Source organism: Plectropomus leopardus, chromosome 5 (assembly GCF_008729295.1).
Source record: "Plectropomus leopardus isolate mb chromosome 5, YSFRI_Pleo_2.0, whole genome shotgun sequence".
Taxonomy (NCBI): Eukaryota; Metazoa; Chordata; class Actinopteri; order Perciformes; family Serranidae; genus Plectropomus; species Plectropomus leopardus.
The window spans coordinates 6,382,332-6,401,170 of NC_056467.1; the positions used below are offsets into that span (position 1 = coordinate 6,382,332).

General features: G+C 40.0%; 2 protein-coding genes across 2 annotated transcripts in view; one reads left to right on the plus strand and one right to left on the minus strand.

Moving 5' to 3' along the window:
* Window positions 1-700: 700 nt before the first annotated feature.
* On the minus strand, window positions 701-14,762 carry si:ch211-11n16.2 (zinc finger FYVE domain-containing protein 1). The gene is made up of 12 exons (XM_042487082.1): window positions 14,570-14,762; window positions 12,134-12,415; window positions 10,061-10,283; window positions 9,673-9,890; window positions 7,662-7,768; window positions 5,972-6,080; window positions 5,661-5,758; window positions 5,454-5,571; window positions 4,461-4,631; window positions 4,037-4,229; window positions 3,255-3,353; window positions 701-2,699 (listed from the first exon to the last, which is right to left on the minus strand). Exons 1-12 carry the CDS (start codon window positions 14,684-14,686, stop codon window positions 2,467-2,469), a joined length of 1,968 nt encoding a protein of 655 aa, XP_042343016.1. The 5' UTR covers window positions 14,687-14,762; the 3' UTR covers window positions 701-2,466.
* Window positions 14,763-17,072: 2,310 nt separating this feature from the next.
* Window positions 17,073-18,839, plus strand: part of dpf1 (D4, zinc and double PHD fingers family 1) — a 43,373-nt gene continuing 41,606 nt past the window's right edge. Inside the window, exon 1 of the mRNA XM_042487095.1 lies at window positions 17,073-17,185. Within this exon, the coding sequence (XP_042343029.1) occupies window positions 17,073-17,185 (113 nt within the window). The remainder of the gene's footprint in view (window positions 17,186-18,839) is intronic.

Consider the following 18,839-nt stretch of genomic DNA (forward strand, 5'->3'; position numbering starts at 1 on the left):
TATAGCCAAAAATGTCAAAATATGACATGTCCCAAAAACCCCTGAAAACCGCATAAAATAGCATGCTGAGACTCGCCATAGCATTGAATGTTGCAGAAAAGGCCCAAAACACCATAATGTAGTATACTGAAAAAACAACTGAAAATTCCATACTATAGTATGACGAAATTATGTCAAAATAAGATGTCCCAAAAACAGCTGAAATCCAGTTCAATTCAGTTCCACTTAGTACAAATGTAGTTAACAGTATAGTAGCTCAGGCTGGAAATGTCCATCAGAATGACTCAGTACTTCTATAAATGTAGTTAAAGCTAGAGAAGCTCATTCTGTCAGGTAGGCTAACTGGCAGAAGCATCCACAACAAATATAAACATCAGTGAAGTAAAATCTTTCCTGACATGGGATAAGAAAAATCCAAAATCTTTTAAGCTATAAGGCAGATCTGTTTCCTAAGAAAACCACTGACTTAAGTGTCTGCAAATTTCAGCCTCATCTTTAAATGTTTTTTTAAATCTAGCAGCTGAATTATTTGATTTCCATGATAACATGTTTATATTGCCACATTGTCTTTCTTCTCAAATTATCATTGCAGCATTTAGTAATACTCTTTGATGCAAATTCTAAAGCCGAATTAAGTCTGAGACGAGAGAAACCAAGCAAGAAAGGCAGTGTGTGAGTGAATACATTTTAGAGACGCAAAGTCTTCCTTTGTTGTCTTTATTTGGACAAGCCTGATTCAAGAAAAAAAATATCAAGATTGTCAATTTCCAGATTACACTGGAAAACATCTTTAAAAGTGAATTGATTTCTAGGCAGAGAGAAAATGCATTCGTGTTTCCAGTATGTTAAACCGAGGATCATTTTCCATTAACATTTTAAAGTAATTTGAATGCCTTTCAAATATCAGAACAGCTCAATGTCCAGTCTAGTGCAAGTGCATTCATTATAGTGAGAGCGCTCTGTGGCTCAAAAGTGTCCACATTTTATAATAACCTTGGAAAGGTCAATCTACATTTGTAAGTACACAGGTATTTCCATACACTGGAATGTCTATAATGTACTGCGCTACAGATTTAATCTTCCTATTAATTTCACCATATTGTAGATACAAGTGTAATGCCAGAAACACACTGGCTGCATGGGCAGTGCGTGACAGCAACCTCGCCGAACTGCAGCGTGTTTCAGGCTTGCAGTGTTCACACTGGCAGGGTCTTTTATTTTGACACCAGCCCAGAGAAAGTTTGAGTAAAACAGATACGTCTGTATTTCCTCATCTCTGGGACAGAGCGAGGCTTTTAAATTGAGGTAAAAGGTGGTATAGAGTCAACATAACTGTCGAAATGCCATTTTGAATCTCTATTTCTGCTGACAACTGCTGACTTGTTAACACCGGTGCTGAAAAAATCCTCAACAGATTCGGCGACGCTCACGCGCTGTGAACGCAGTCAGTGTGTTTCTGGCCTAAGAGTTAGATGAGCGAGGCTGTGGATTACACTGCTCTGTAATTAGGCACAAATAATGTCATTACTCCGTGCATATATGTAGTAATCCCCTCAAACAACCCCATGTGGGTACAGAAATGGAAATTAAGATTCCCATGAAGGCACACACTGCTGTAGCGCATGTTTATCCATCTCTTTCTTTTCAGAGTAGCACAGGCATACACAAAGTTTCTTTTTTTTCCAAAAGTCTGAACTGCTTTGTGTTCCCCTCCTCTGTTCATAATTTTTCTTAGCTCAGAGATGGCTTAGTGGAAGATTGTGAGGATAAAAACAAAACTCACAATCTCGACTTTTCTGAGGGTTTTGCAGAGATGACGCAAGTAGTAGAGACAGCTAGACAGTCTTTCAAACAGACCAATTTAAAATCCTTAAAACTTTAAAAAACTACCACTATACCCTGCGCATCCTTTTCACTTGTTTTCCAATCATTTTTACCAAACAAATCCATCAAATTGAGAATGGGCTGCATGTTGCAGGGCTGTGCAAAAACAAATGGATGAACAAAGGAGACTACACTTCAGCGCAGGTAAGAGAACAAGCCCTGTTCTTATAAGAACTGAGATGTATTGCTTCATTTTCTAAATTTCCAGTCAGTTATAATCACATGTCCACCTGTCCATGTGTCCTACTGGTTTTAGGACAGTTTAAATGGTCCGGAGGTGCAGTCGTTAGTGATCTATTATGAGTTTTGTTTCATAACTGCTGCAGAATCACTTGGTAAAGAAAGGCAGATGAGTTGGAAAGCTGATCCAGGGTCCAGCACTGATATAACACCAGGCCTAGTACCCAGGTGAGGACAAATTTTAGCTTCAGAACAGCCTGTCTTTTCACGCAGAAAAAGCCTGTTTTATGTCCTGCCATTTAGCGCTGCATAATTAATTCTCGTTGTTCTCTTGGTGCAGCAGTGCCAGGACTCACAGTGTACTTATGGATCATCTGAGGAAGTTCTCCCTGTTGATAAAGCTCAGAGACTGTCCGTGCAGGCGTGGCAGCTGTCACACACTCTGACTGGGTGGTCCCAGCCTCGGGAGGGCACAGGCTTGAAATGTGTGGAGCAGGGGCCGCACACTCCCTCTCCACAGGCCCGGCAGTGGTGCTTGGACATCGCCGGAGTGAAGGTTTTGGAACACTGGCGGCACTGGGTAATGTCCTGGTCTGGCACCCAGTAGTCTGGCCGAGCCACATCTTTCACAAAACCTGAGGAGAGTACAACAGTAAATATTAAATTCAAGTTTGTATGTTGTTTTTGTGACAGCGTTTCTATCTGTATCTGAACAGAGCGTTCTGTGAAACAGCGTATTATTATATACACTTTACAGTATCCCAAGCTTCATTAATGTTTATGGTGTGAATCACCAATCTCCTAATAAATAACGCCTGATAACTCACCGCTACGGGTTTATTTATGCCATACATTCTTGGCAAGTGAGCCATCAAGTCAAAGTGGCACAGAGGTTCACTACATCCACCTCATTTGCAGAAGTTTAGAGTCAACTGTTGCCAGCACACATTTTGGTTTTTGCAACACGGTTGTCATTTCTTCCCCTGCCCAAAACAATGTTGAAATTCTTTGACATTTATTGAACAGAGAAGACAATTTCAGCTTTAAAAATCACATTTTGTTCTGTAAAATTGTAATTACAGTCATGTACGAGAAATCGGTGCGTCAAAAGCCATTTAACCCAAAGATAATGTGCAATCAGCTGCAATGCACTGACAAAGAGTGTAGAGGTAAAATGCAGCTGCACTCACAGAGAGGGTACTCCACAGCTGTGGTGACCATGTCCAGTGTAGACTGGGCCACCTCCGTCACCCTGCGAGCAATCAGACCACGAGGCTCCACCTTACACACTAAAGAAAAACACACAGTTTAAATATGTGTGAGAAAGACACAGATGTACAATGCACAATAGCAGCAATATAATATTTAAATGCGGGCAAAGGTAATTACAAGCAAAGGGCGAAAAGAAAGAGTGCTCCTGTGCTGGTTGCATGTAATTAGAGGGTCAGTTCACCCCAAAATCAAAATATATTTGTGTTTTTGATTTAAGGAACACCTCTTCAGTTAGTTTTAGTTTTCTTTTTCTCTCTGCCATTTTTTGGCTTACTGTGATCCTGGTGCAGAAACAACAGTTATACTTTGAAATATAGACAATTGCAATCAGATACAGAAAGAGGGCAAATTGAACCCAGCTGCAAAACATTATGGGCATATAATACAATATCATTAGTGCAATGTCTTTCATGAATTGGACCTTGAGATGATGCACAATTCATGGTGCTATCAGCTGCTGCAATCCATTTTTTGCGAATTGGCCCATCAGTGTCTAAATACAAGAAATGTCTGCATCTTTTAAATATTTAGGAATGTGACTGTACCACTTCTTACCGATTATGTTCACTAACCCTGTTCTGTATTAGTTCACAAAATGCAAACAGATCTGTCAATACTCCTTGCTTTATTAAAATGACATCTAACACTTAAAACAGAAACAACGTGGTCGAAGTTCACAAACTGGCTGGAGATTGCTCACCTTGGTTGTTAGTGTCAGATGGCCCCCCCTGTCGGTAGCAGGCCTCACACACCCTGACAGGGCCGCTACCCCAGCCTCGCTCAGGCACCGGCATCCTGTGACTGGAGCAGGGGTGACAGAAACCCTCACCACAGGATCTGCAGTGGTGTTTCCTCTCTGCCTCCTCAAACACCTTCTGACAGCCGTGACAGGCCTGTGGGGCATGGGGGAGAAAAAGATTCAGCGATGGCATGAGAGACATGATAACATTATTATTGCAGGCACTGAGTGAGAAAATGTTTAACAATGTCAAAACTTCTGTGTGTCAAGCTATTGTTATTTAAAACAAAGGGATGATATTTTCACAGGTGGTGGTGTGCTCCTTGTTATCTGAATTGCTCCACAGTGTTTATTGCTTGCCTCAGCTTCAGCTCTCCGTACTCACAGTGATGTCTGTGTTGGGTCTCCAGTATGGTGGTGCCACCTGGTCAGTGAGCCAGGAAGCCACAGCTTTGGTGGGCCTGGTGCTGTACTCCGACACTGACTGGATCACATAGTTCATCCCATCCAGGACCCTCTGGGCAGCGTTCTGGTGGTTGGTCAAAAAGGTGTCCGACTGAAAGAAGAAAGAGGGATGAAAAATGCAGACGACTGAAGGAGAGGCGCAGGGTTTTACAGCGAGGGATGAGAGACAGACAAAAACAAGACTGACTGGAAAAGGTCTAACAATGAATCACTATGGTACCAATCAAAGAATCCCGACTAAAGATTAATGATAAATGGTTAAAATCCATCACTTGTAAGATCTTAGTCTTAGTAAAGCCAACTGCTGTGTATATGCATGTATATATGTATGTGTGTATGTATATATGTGTGTATGTGTGTGTGTGTGTGTGTGTGTGTGTATATGTATATATGTGTATCTGTGCATATGTGTGTGCATATACATTTCATTTCTATTTATTTTGCATTCATGAGTTACGTTATTTAAGTAGGGAAGCGTATGTTGATTTATTAGTTACTTGAACAATGAAGAGGGGGTAAGTTCAGATAAGTTTATACTTCTTTCCACTCCTTTTCAAACACTGGATTTGGTCACTTTACGGTCTTGGAAAAAATAATGTTCAAAATAAGAATTTCAATAAATCGATCAAAAACTTGATGCAAGATGTTGCTATTTTAATGTTGTCTTGATGGCAGATGTTATTCTTATTGAACATGAAACTTGAATGAATGTTCAGCATATAATGAATGTGATGATCCACCACAAAAACCAAATGTCCTGTAATCTCGTCTTCTAAATGTTTTGGTCTGGCTTCAAGGAGCAGTTATATTAGATAACTAGGCATAATATCATGACTTAACAAAAACCCGAGTATTCAGTACTTTTATACTAAAACTACAAACTGGAGGATGAGATAAAGGGTGGAGTACTCACCCCCTCCCAGACGTGCTTGATCTCAGATCGCACCACACCGCTCTCAGGGTCCTGGTTTCCCATCCAGTACTGTCTGCTGCGGTAGATTACACCACAGCTTGCACACTCCAACACATAGCTGATGGGGAGGCGGGAAAACAACATGAGATGACTGAATGACAGGCAATGAAAAAGTGTGTGTTTTTGCCTGTGTATGGGTTTACGTACCCTGACCAGGCATACTTGGCCAGTCCAAACCATGGGTTGTCAGTTGAGGCTGACGTCTTGGGCAAGACAATCACCTCTCTGCCTCCTTCATAACATCTCTGACATAATACAGAGAAAACAATATGGAATTTTTTTTAAATAGTGTAATTTGTGAGATAGCATGTAAAGAATATTTTTTAAAGGGACATCAGAACAAGACAGCATGAAACAGTTGGTACAAAATCTTAACAGGTGAAACCACATTAATAGTATTCTATTTTAGACTGGTTCCCAGTTAAACTAAACTAACTGGAGTCAGGAGTCAGTCTTACCTTACAGATAAGGACTTTGTTGTTGAACTGGTGTGCATACTGGCACAGTCCATCAGCCATATGGGGAACCCTGTCTCTTAGATGGTTCATTCCATTTTTACAGCGAATGCTGGAGTCGAGACAGAAACCAAAAGTTTCAGACTAACAGATGTCCTAGTCAGCGGTTTCAAGTCTGACCGATGTGTTCAGTCCATTAATCCCCGACTCAATCCTTTCAGATCCAGTGTTATGATTTCTCCCACCCACACTTCTCTCAAATTTCCACAAAAAAGAAACACAAGGAATAGGGGACTCCTGTTTCTCCTTTACAAAAACATGGAAAACACATCAAGTTTAATGAGTCCCACTGGGGAGACAGTTAAAATCCAAAAGGACAACAACAGATTTCTCCTTCAAGAGAATAAATTCCAGCCACAGGCGACTTAAAGGTTTCTGTTTGTGCGTCTGTTTGTTTCCATCTGGCTATAAAAGTCTTTAACTGCTGTGTGAAGATTCTTCTGAAGAAGGATGTACCCAAACTTAAGAGATAACATTTATATGTATAAATGTTTTGAAATTCGATATGATTTTGCACAAAAAAAACGAATGTTAAAAGTTCATCTACAACATCTCCACAGTAAAAATCTAAACATTTGGAAAAAATGTTGTTCAAGTAGAAACTGGCAATTTGTTAAAGGACGCAAAGGATTAATGTTAAGATGTCTGATGACCTGAGGTTTGACAATGAGGAGCAGATTTTATCCACAACAGAGTGGGGAGCAAGGTGAGACCCCAGAGACTGCAGAACGCTTTTAGTTCAAATGGCCATCTGACCTGTCTCCATGTTTGAAGAGCTGAATGAATGATATATTCTTTGAGTAACAGAGTAATGGACAGTAGACTGCAACAAGGAGGGGAGCAGTGGAGCGAGATATCGCTCATCAAGCATCCTGCAGAGGAAGGCAACAGGATTTGCTGCCCAAAATTAAAAAATTAAAACAAGGGTCCCACACACATTTTCATGGACAAAACTTTTTTTCAATGACTTTCCAAGAACCCATAATACTATTTTCCTCTCGCCTCATGTGCTGGGCGCTTTTCAAACATATCATATTCAAACTTTAATCAAACTTTATTCCAATTAGCTGGCAAACATGAAGGGAGAGACAGAAATTGGGGAAAAAAATGATGAAACATATGTGATGGTAAATAAAACTTTGTACCACATCAACGCGTATTAGAGCAACATTGTGTCAGCTCCTACAGAAAATGAATTTGCCGTGATAATACCTTACGTACGTTATTCACAAAGATTACTGTAACAATTTCATTACAAACAACAAAACGTGACTTTTCCAAAGTTTTTCATGAGAGTGGAACCATGTACAACCAGAGCAGTGATACAGCCCTCCCCCATATTCTTAACTAACTATGAAAAGCTTAAACACAAATCAAGGAATTCTTTTATTTCCGAAGAATATTCTGTTTTTTTTTTATTCTGTTTTAAGTTTTTTGCAGGAAGTAGAAAAAGGAGATTGTAAGCACTGAAAATGTAAAAGCAACAATTACTAAATCATATATATGTATGTATAGTGACTGAATGATTTGACAATTTATTTGCTCTTTTGTCCAGTGCTTCAGAATTTTTTTGGCTGGGGAATTTTTTTAGGCTTTGCAGTGGTATCTGCGAAAAATGTTTAGGATGACTTACTTGCAGCTGAGGCAGACAGCGGAACAGGTGAAGTACTCGTCTGGGAAGAAGGAGTAGGGGGTCATCTTATCGTCCGACAGTTCCCCACAGAAACGCTCACTTAGAGCCTACGGAAACGTGAAAAAGGAAAGTAAAGAATGATGGGAGATGTGTACACAAAGTACGATAAAAGTCACGACTAAAAGACTAAAGCTGGACATATATTGTATGATTTGAGCCCGTTTCTGACCAAATTTTTGAGCCGCGCGACTCATTTTAGAGTCAGACTGAATTCAGCTTCATTTGGTCTCATTTGCCGTGCAGTGGGGCCAATCATGTCCGGATCAGCTGCTCCAGACTGACCCCTTTTTGTAGAAAATGATTTATACGTTCTTTTTGGGACACCTGTCTCTACATTATTGTGCTGCCTATGGCGGATATGATCCTATATTCAGAAAGAAAAGTAACACCGCTGCAGCAGCTGAGGAGAGAAAAGCGGCATGGGAGAAAATCGCTGGCCATGTCAATGTGTAAGTTTGAATGTCTGTGTCCAGTGACTTAACATTTAACTGCACTTTATTAAAATCACAGCGAAGAGGTGCAATCCCACAGGGGAAAAATGCACTTGGAAGCAACTGAAAATGAAATATAAACATAATTCAAAAAGGTAAGTCATATTGTGCTCGGCCATGACTGTAGGTCACCTTACTTTCGAAAATTCAATAAATTACTAATTATAAAAACGTAATGCAATGCACAAAATTTGTTATGATGTAGAATCAGCCACTGAAAACTTGCAGCTTGCCGTCGGTGCTTTGCAAGCTACACTGATAAATCTTCACCTTGTATTAAATGCAGATAAAACAAAATATATGCTGTTCTCTAGAGCCAAAAACATTAACAACACCACCCTCCAGATCTGCACTTTAAATGGTACAATATTTGAAAGAGTCCCACATTATAAATATTTAATCATCTGGATTGATGAAAAATTCACCTTCAAAACTCATATTGACACACTGACAAAAATAAAAAATTAAGCTTGTTCTTTTTTTATACAGAAATAAGTCTCGTTTTCCCTTATCCTGTAGAAAGAAAATTGAAGAAGCAGTCTCTTTCAGTCCTAGATTATGGATTATATGGATGGATTATAGCAGATATTCATTGGGGAACGAGAGCACATCCAATCTGAATAGCCTCTCCCGATGTACGGCACTGACTAATCTGCTTCGATATCTATTGGATGGCGAAAACATGGACAATCCATGTTGACAGCTTGCCTCAGATGAGACGAGTCAGGTAGAAACTCAGTGTTTCTTATAGAAAACTGTCAGAGAGCAGGTTATGTTCACACAGTCAGTTACCATGGAGTTTGACTTAACTCTCTTTCTGGAACGGACAACAAAGACTTTCCCTTATTTCTGGGTTAACATACTCAGAGTTTTCACATAACCTGCTTTCTGGAATACTCTCCTGGTGCTTATTTTGCACCATTATTTTTCTGATTTTTAAGACTATTTAATGTTAGATTTATAGAAGCTTGTTTAAACACACACCATCCTCATACTGCAGCTCCGATGCGATTTTCCCTCACACGTTGTCTTTAAAGTCATTATCTTTGTAATGTTTTTCCCTTTTATCGTACAAAACTGGGTTTTGTGAAACAACCGGTCTGCCATATTGACTGTTTTGAGATTGACGTGGCAATAACAAGCATTTTGATTAAAAGATAAAAGCCGTTGCTGATGTGAACGCTTGCACTGAATGGCTACAGGTTTGAAAAAATTAATTACATGCATTTTAATTGCATGCTTCTGGTGTGCAAAGGGCTTAAGCTTTACATTACTGATGATTTACTTTAATTTGGGAATTGGAATTAAATGACCACATTTCTAAAACGGGCTCAAATTGCGCATCGTATGTGCACCTTAACATGATCAAAGAGCAACATAAATCTTCACCTCTCTGTTTAATTTCCCTAGAATTATACTTGGTATCTACTTAACAAAGGCAGTACTAGTCCACCACTGACCTCCAGAGCGTGAAACACTATCCCGGGCTGGCGGGGAGAGCGTGTGTGAGTGTTCTTCACTTGCTGCCTGACGGCCTCCAGCAGCCTATTGTAGTCAGTGGGAGGCGTGATGGTCTGGGTGCCAACATACTGCACTGAGCTGAAGGCCTCTGTCCTCAAGCCCAAGTCGTGAAAACGCTTCTGGAGCAGCGTGTCGGCATGGCCTGCCACCTTTGAATCTACAAGGGACAGGAAAAACACATTTTAGTTGGTCAACAGGAACCCCAGAACAAGAGATTAAAAACCAGAAAATGAAATCCAGAAAAACAGACTGTGCTCCTAAGACTGAGATGTTTTTTTGTGATCATGTAGAGTATATGCATGCCATTTAGTATATTTCCCTCCTTACCATGACCGAGCAACTGGGTGTGTGTTGTCTCCTGAAAGACGATAACAGCGGGCCCAAGAGAAGAGAGGGGCACGTCCAGACCACAGCGGCTGGAGAGGGCCCTGAGCTCCGGGGTGAAGTGCTTCAGGTAGGCCCCTGACGCATTACTCAGAAACTGGAACATATCGTTGTGGAGACGCTCTGCCCGTGTACGATACACCACTATATCAGAAACTGCCAATACCTAGGAAAGAAGGTAGTATATACATAGAGCTCAGAAAGAATCACATCTATGACATCACACACTCATCCATCTACGTATATGTTTTTTTCAAATCTCTGTGATTTTTTTTGTTTTGTTTTTACCACATTTCCTATACCCATCATCTAAAGCCTGTGCTGTATCCCTGTTTTGTTTTGTATTGTTTTGTTTCACTATCTTTATTTTCATTGTTGTTTCATTGTTTCATTGTTTCATTGTATGTGCCATTGTTTGTCTCTCATGACTGTTTGTATGTTGTTGTGCTTGTTTTGTATTTTGTCATCACTTCATTTCACAGTAACAAAAAAATTACATCTGTGACCTTCACAAAGAAAACAGGACACATGGAGAAATGGAAAATAGATGTGTGTACAAGGATCTGATGATAAAGACATGTTACATCTAATTTTGAACATTAAAACACACAGTGACAAGAAAGGACTTACAGTCTGCAGCATTTGACTTGTAGCCCTCTCAACATACCCAGAAACACTGCTAATTTTGTGAGGAAAATAATTAAAAGAATACAATAATGTTTTGCAAAACACAATAGCTGATAAGTCCCAAACTTCACATCAAATCTCACTTTTCTACTCATTAAATTTGCAGAGACTTACACTTGATGTGTGTCTAAGACTGAAACTAACAATTAGTTTCAAAGTTAAATAATCTGCCAATAGTTTTCATGATTAATAGATTAATTGTACAGTCAATAAAATTGATCAAATGTCTTCTTTTGTCAATGCAATGGTCCAAACTCCAAAGAAACTTAATATACTATCATGACAGACAAGAGAAAGCAGAAAATTCTCACATTTAAAAAGCTGGCACCAAAATGTCTGACATTATTCCTTACAAAATGACTGAAACTATTAATCGATTTCCATAGTAGTTGGTGATTAATGTTCTTTCAATCGACTCATCTATTAACAAGCTAATTATTGCAGCTCCAGTGATCAAACCACTTTCTTGCAACCAGCTATCTGTAAAACAGGAGACGCCTCCTGCACCTGTGTGCTGATACTACCAGCATCGCATGGTGCTGGTGCAACACTGAGCTGAGCAAGAAAACTGGGGGTTTGGAGGCACTGTAATACAGTTTAAGATCTATTGAGCACGTATGAAGCCTGTAAATGATTACTAGCTGCCTAACAATGAATCTGAGCACAAAACCCAGTTGCCATTTCCAAAATGTGTCAGCACACCTTTATTCACCCTAATCACAGACAGCAGTGAACTGGACATTGTGTGAGTGAGGACAAACTAATATTCCAGATTTACACATTCAGCTATCAGTTAATACCAACAAAACTAACCAGCGACTATTTAAAGGTGAGGCGGGACCAACATTGGTTTTTATTCATCCATAAAGCTTTGAAACAAATGTTTCCTCTCTATATTTCATAGCTTTTATCTCTAAACTCACATAGTCAGTTGCAGAATAGTTTGTTGCTCCACATTCCCCAAATAACAACTAAACCTGGAAAAAATTTAATTTCCTTACAGTGCACCTTATACATGGAATAATCTGCAAAGGAACTTAAAATTGGACACTCTTCCACCATTACAGCTGTTCAAATGCCTTATTTCAAATCATGTTTAAATTAGGTGTCAATGCTTTTAATTGTACTTCTATGGCCTAACAAGTTTATTATCCTGTATTTTTTAAGCTAATTACATGACCATTGTTGCTTGATGTTTTGTATGATTTTGTTTTTATTGTACCTGTTATTTGTTTGCTTGTTGATTGTCGTAATGTCCTTGTTCAATGAAAATGAGAGTCTCCCTCATTGACTTCTTGAGTCTTAAATAAAGGTTTGAATGAAAATTACCTTTAGCAGCAGCCGCATCCTCTGGTTCTGTTTGACTGCAGCCCCCAGCAGGCCCTCTGTATCCAGGGCGACCAGGTTATGGTTGGGGTCATACGCAGCCCACACTCCCACCGTACAGGAGCTGGGGGACTTGGAAGTGTAGAACACGCTCTCACCACCGAACAGGATGTGGTTGAGGGTATGGGACTTCCCGTCGCCGGTGTTGCCAAAGATGGAGAGAACTTTGACTCCTGCCACGTCCCCACAGCCGAGTCTGTCCACAAACTCAGACTCATCGCGGACCTGCAGAAAGTTAAAGAAGGAACACAATGCAGAGAGCATTAGGATGGATTGCTGGGTTGTCTTAACATGATATCATTGGCTCCCCTGCTCACTTCATTGAATCAAGGGAAAGTCTTATTGAATTTGTGTAAGCAATTCAGTCTTGGATGACAAGGAGCCTTAACACACAACAAAATCAAGATCTGGGTTATCCTTATTACACTAATCTTTGAGAATATTTAGCTCAAAAAGAAATCTGAAATGAAGACTGTATTCATTATCAATAGGCTATCCAGCCTACAGCTCTTTAACCCTTCTGTTCACCCTTCTTAACTTTCTACACAACTCATCCTAAGGGTAAAAAATGACCTGCCTTCACTAAACCCTAAAATAAAGCAGCTTGATTGAATTTAAACCCCAAATCTATTTTGCATGAGGAAACAATTTGCCACTCATCACAAACTTTGTGAATATCTAGGTTTTCCTTTCACAGTGCAGAGGGACTGCATTTTATCAGTGAAATTCACTTGTTGTTATTACAACACAACCGTCATAATTGATTTCTTTACTAAAGTAGAGACTTATTATTATTATTATTGCTAAATGTACTGAAAACTCCTGCACTATAAACTCTGTTTCTGCTGCTGTACTTGTTTATAATTTATTACCTGGTACAATGCTATCCCCCGGCCTATTGCACCCACCACATTGCACCATATTGCACAGATGCAAATATTCATATATACATATACACATACACACACATATATATTTACATATATATAGCGTATGTGTGTATATACATTACATGGAAGAATTGACAATAAAGCTGACTCTGACTAGGTGTAAACATACATTTTGAGCAAGATATATCACTTACATAGCCTAAGTGACTGCATTTTATTATAGGGAAACAATAAAAGTCTTTAGCAGCATAGTATAAAAAGATTATTTTTGGGGGGGGGGTCTATGTTGTTAAACGTGGTGGCGGGTCAATTTCAACCACTAAGATCAAAAAAGGGTTAAGGACAATCAGTAAGGACACAATTGTTTTTGCATACATCCCTGACTATTTGGATATTTTTTAGTCTGTATTATCTCTTTGTACTTCTTTGCACTGTGGGCATGTAGAGAAAGATATTTTTGATTCCTGTATGTCTAACAGACATTGCAGAATTGACAATAAAGCTGACTCTGACTAGGTGTAAACATAAATTTTGAGCAAGATATATCACTTATGTAGCATAAGAAAGGAGAAGAAATGTGGAAAAAGTCGTTTTTACTGGATTTTATTATAGGGAAACAACAGTCTTTAGCAACATAGTATACTATACTGTACAATGAGGACAGCCTGCAAGTTTGTATGCATGGACTATGCAGATTGTGTGTGTGTGTGCGTGTGTGTGTATGTGTGTGTGTGGTTTTTGTGTTATGAAAATAATTTCATAACTGCCGGGTTAAAAATGACCCCCAAGACAAGATCTTTACCCTCTTGGCGTACAGTTGTCTTGGCAATATGAACAAAGGCAGTATTTCACTTGTTGTCATGTTGGGGTTATTCTCGTTTTCAGGTTGAAATAGATAATTTAGGGGAGTTTCTAGGATGATAAACGTGGTGGTGGGTCATTTTCGACCCCTATGACGACATAAGTGTTGGGGACAAACAGTAAAGACACACTTGTTTTTGCTAACATCACTGACTTTTTGGATACGTAAAATAATCACCACTATCGCCTGCACTTTGTCCTGGCGTAAGAACGATATAACAGGAGGGTGACTCCCTGCAGGTCAGCTGGGCTGTATGACTCACCAGGGACTTTCCTAATATTTTGCTCTGCCTCCTTTAGTAGAAGCTGTCGTTTATTTTTTTGAAGCATCTTAAGCACTTGTTAGCAAAAACAAATCTACAAGCTAAACATCACGGACGTTAGGAATGAAAAAAGTGGAAATAATTATGTCAGAAATTTACTTTAAGTTAGACACGATAATGTAACATTAGCTTGGTGTTTAGTAGCCTAATGTTAATTAGGATCTCGTATCAACACTGTAAATGTTAGCAACAGTGACAACCAGCAGTTACTGGCCTTTATTACAATGTGTGTTGTTTCTTCCTCTCTTTAGCTTAGCAGCTAAACGTTAGCATCCGTTAGCTCGGTTGACGCTAGCTAACTTTACCTGCAGGTTTTCTTGTTCATCCACCAGCAGGAAGCTCCGGACACCGTCTGAAATCCCCTCTGCCTTTGCTGGAGCGATTGAGATACTCTCCATTTCCTTCATTAGTATTTCAGACATCGTTGTTTAATTACTTACAACATGTTTGTGACGGCGAAAAGCGAAACGAAAGTTCAACATGACTCCTCTCCGTCCGTCAATCACAACAACAGCGCGTGGACTGCTGACGCTGGGGGAGAGGCCAAGGAGCACGCAGGCGGTGACGTAAGACGTAATGAGTGCAACGTTTTTGGGGAGGTCTTGTCCGGTATGGTACGTCACCACCATCCTGTGGACAAAATGCAGAACGACACATTGCCTGCCATTCAACAAACTTCCGAAATCACAGGATAAGAAAACATAAAACTAGAAATGACGACTTTTACAGACCCATAAATTCTCTGTGTATTATGTGGCACATTTTTCAAAGCGCAGATCAATTATGCAAGCCCCACAAAATTTAAATCCATAGCCCTTGATATATTTATTCCACTATAAAGCTGGAAAACACGCGTATTAAAAAAAAAAAACAGCAACTAATTCATAATTACAGCAACACGCACAGAATAAAAGTTCCCATTTAACTGGCAGAGAGTGTTTTATTGGAGCAGTGCTGCCATGTTAGGACTGCTTGCTTGCTAATGTTCATTAAATATTTGTTAGCGTAGATCTATAAATATCACATGTCACTGAATGGCTTCAGAGCGGCGCCACTGCTGCTAACAGGACATGGAGAAAGAAATTCCAGCATTGCTGCTCTAACAGACCTGGCTGAGCTCCATCAGACCTTCCTTTCTCATTCCCTCCTTTGATTCCTTCCTTCCTTCCAAAGCAGGGAGAGAAAGGGATTTAAAGAAGGAATTAAGGAAGTAAGGAATAGAGAATGGAGGGGTGAGGAGATTGAAGAGGGTCCCAGCCTTTCTCCGGGCTCAACCATGAGAGACAAATGTCTGAAAGAATCAATTATAGACCTACTCCCAACCCATCGCCCCTGATTAATGAATAATTAAAGCTGCTCGATGCAAGGCTACCTAGCATAGATAATATAAGATTAACCATGAGACCACGGGTCTATCAACAAGCCACGACTAATGTAAGGTTATGCAGACACAATGACTCCCAATCTGGACTTAAGTAGACAGCATAAATGTATTACTGAGAGGTAATGGCTTACACTTTAATATATTATGCAACTTTTTTTAGTAGAATAAAGTTGACCACTTGGGAATTAGGTGATGCTTTCTAAAAATAGTCACCTATACTTGTTGTATAAAGTATAAAGTCTATACTTGTTGTACTCTATAATAAGCACCCAAATGAGGTGATACCTAACCAGTACTCACTGAATGCATATCCACTTACTGTCCCTACACATGAATGCAAAGAAAATATTTTTTTTCCACTTAATTTCTTCATATTAAGTCTATTTTCTCTTGAAAAAAAAATCAGTTCAATATGGGATGTATCCATTCAGTTGAACCCTTAGCCTGTATCCTGCGGTGCAGTTTAATATCATGCATTATGCAACTTTTCTTTACAAAAACAGAGTGGACCATCGTTATATGTGTGCAGTTTTAGAGAAATTAAATAATACTTTTCTGAAAATATGATTTTATTCTTCTATACCAGGTGTTTCCTAATATTATTACACAGGTAAGATGATACATGGTCCCACTAAATGTATATTCTCTTGCTTTCCCTACATATTTACCCTATGCAAAACAAACAAACAAATAAATAAATAAGTAATCTAAGTAATTTCAAAAATTCATTTAAATGTATCCATGAAGTTGACATTAACCTGTATGCTGTGGTGCAGGTTAATGTTATGTATTATGCAACTTTTAAAAGGAAAAAAATGGTTAACCACTTTCATATGTGGGCAATACTTTTCTAAAACTATTTTTTGTTCTTATACACTAGTTGGTCCCAATTATAAGCACACAGATAAGGTGATACCTGGCCTATACCACACTAAATGTCCCCCTGCTGCCTCTACACATATGTGCAAAGAAAAATGGTCTAATTTATTTCTTCATGTTAGGTCTATTTTCGCTCTTTGAAAATCCATTCAGGATTAAATGTATCAATTAAGTTAACTCTTAGTCTATATGATGTGATGCAATTTTGGGAATGGCAGATTCAGCCTCACCCATCATCATCATCATCACTTAGACAAGGCAATAAGGGAAGCAGGCATCCACACACTGACAGACAGTCCTGCAACCCAACCTTGACATAACTGTAGACATTTTTTTTGTAAATTCGGAACTAGGGGATGGCTTTGCCTTTACAAGTCCGAGGCGGGACTGTGGTCCACTTAAACCGCTATCCCCGCCGGTACTTGTAGTGCGCTGCCCCTCAGCATGTTCCATGTTGACATGCGTAAAAAACTACACTTCCCCAAAGCTGTCACAGAGCGCTCCCGCCTCCCATTGGCTGCTAGCTCCAGCCGCAGCCCCAGAGAATGAATGAAATTGAAATAGCTGCTACATTACATGTACAATACCGGGCTCTGCAGTGTTGCATTCTATCATACTATATCAAAATGGCCACAGCGGTACAGAACCCCCTCAAATCGTAAGTACAACACAATTTCCTGCGCGTTTGCGCTTTTTTCTATCTTGTGCATGCTGTCAGTGCAATTTAGGAGCCTTAAATGCCCTGATATTTCTCAGCACGAACACATCTATACATGCAATGCATACAACAGAGATGGAGATAATGTCAGCGGATGCGAATCAGCCCTAAAGAAAAGTTAGATTTGAAGCTGAAGGGGGGGTTGTGTTTTTTTGGCACGAGGGGGATTATTGTGCGCTCCGATGCTATTCATATTATCATTTCCCTGAGCCGACAGCAGCGTGTGTGCAGGGATATGGAGGAATGCTGGAGGTAGATTTGGGTGACCCGGTGTGTCCCTTGCCACTGTAGCCAGCCAAGATCACGGTCAAAGCCAGGCTGGAGTGGCAGGCTGGCCCGGAGGCGGGGAGCTTAGGTGGCTTTACCGTACCTGTGTGCACATTTTTGGACAGAGAGGGGGGTAAACAGGTAGGCAGGATGGAGCTCGGGGTTTTTGGCTGCAGCGTTACCTTTACTGCCGGACCTCTCGGAAATATAGAAGCCGATGTAAATACGCTGGCGCACGGCTTCAACTCCGAGACTTGCTTTCATCTTCAGCGTCTATAATAGAGCTTATAATAAAATAAATTGCAATCTAGCACTTAACGTGCATGTTAACAGGCATGTATTTGCACTAATAGCTCTATAAACGTGTGGATTTCCCATGAAGTTTCTCGCGTAATGATCCTCTTTGTGCAGGATTTTTTTGGGGGGGCTTTTTTGTTTTTCTGAGACTGGTTTCAGCGGAATGCAGACGCCTGCTGCCCGCCTGGGCTGCTGGCCAAAAAGGTGGCTGATGTGCGTCTGTCAGCGGGTACTTACACAGATACAACAGAGGAGGAAAAAAATAACAATAGCTCCAATATAAAAATACAACCGAGGAGTGTTTGAGCACACAGCAGATCCAGCTTAGGCAGTTTGAAACAAAGAAGTGTGCAAAAGCAGGGGCGCACAGCGGATGCTGCACAGGTTTCACCTGAGCAGGGATATGGGATATAGACTGCCTGTGTGCCTGTGTGTCTGTCTGTCTGTCTGTCTGTCAGCCTCTCTGAGATGCAGACACAGGCGACATTTCGTGCAATTCCATGAACGACTGCCCTGTACGTGCCTGCTTTGAAGAGCACTTCACAGGAGAGAGGAATGGTACTGATTGGGCAACTGTGTGCTGCCTGTGATTGACTGTGATGGTATTTTTGGCCAGATGCATTTCACCAGCACCCATCTCAGCAATAGTAAAATAAAAATGCATTATTCCAAGGTTTAAATATGCTCTAATAAACTGGTATCCAGTGTGTGATGATGGGACAGGGATGCTCAGGTGGACTGGATGCAAAGTAGGACCTCTGAGCTTCTTCTCCTCTCCTCTTTGGCAGTGGCTCCCAACTGGTCAAGCCATGGGTGCCAGATTTCTACTTAATCATTAGTTCAAGGTCTGCATAGAAGATACACAGCCACAAATTCAATGTTGTTTCAAAAATATAAACAACATGTCGGATTTGAACTCAGTAAAATAAAAGATATTGCAAGAATAAACAGAAGCAGCACTTCAGAATAAAAGCTTTAAGGCAGAAATTCACTGTATTTAAAATAAAGTGTGATTTTGCAAACTTGACAC

Coding starts and splice junctions, on each gene's coding strand:
- si:ch211-11n16.2 (XM_042487082.1), bottom strand. CDS start 14,686: ATGTCTGAAATACTAATGAAGGAAATGGAGAGTATCTCAATCGCTCCA. Junction 4,230..4,460: donor GACCCAACACAGACATCACT/GTGAGTACGGAG, acceptor CATGCCCCACAG/GCCTGTCACGGCTGTCAGAA. Junction 2,700..3,254: donor AGCTGTGGAGTACCCTCTCT/GTGAGTGCAGCT, acceptor TACTCTCCTCAG/GTTTTGTGAAAGATGTGGCT.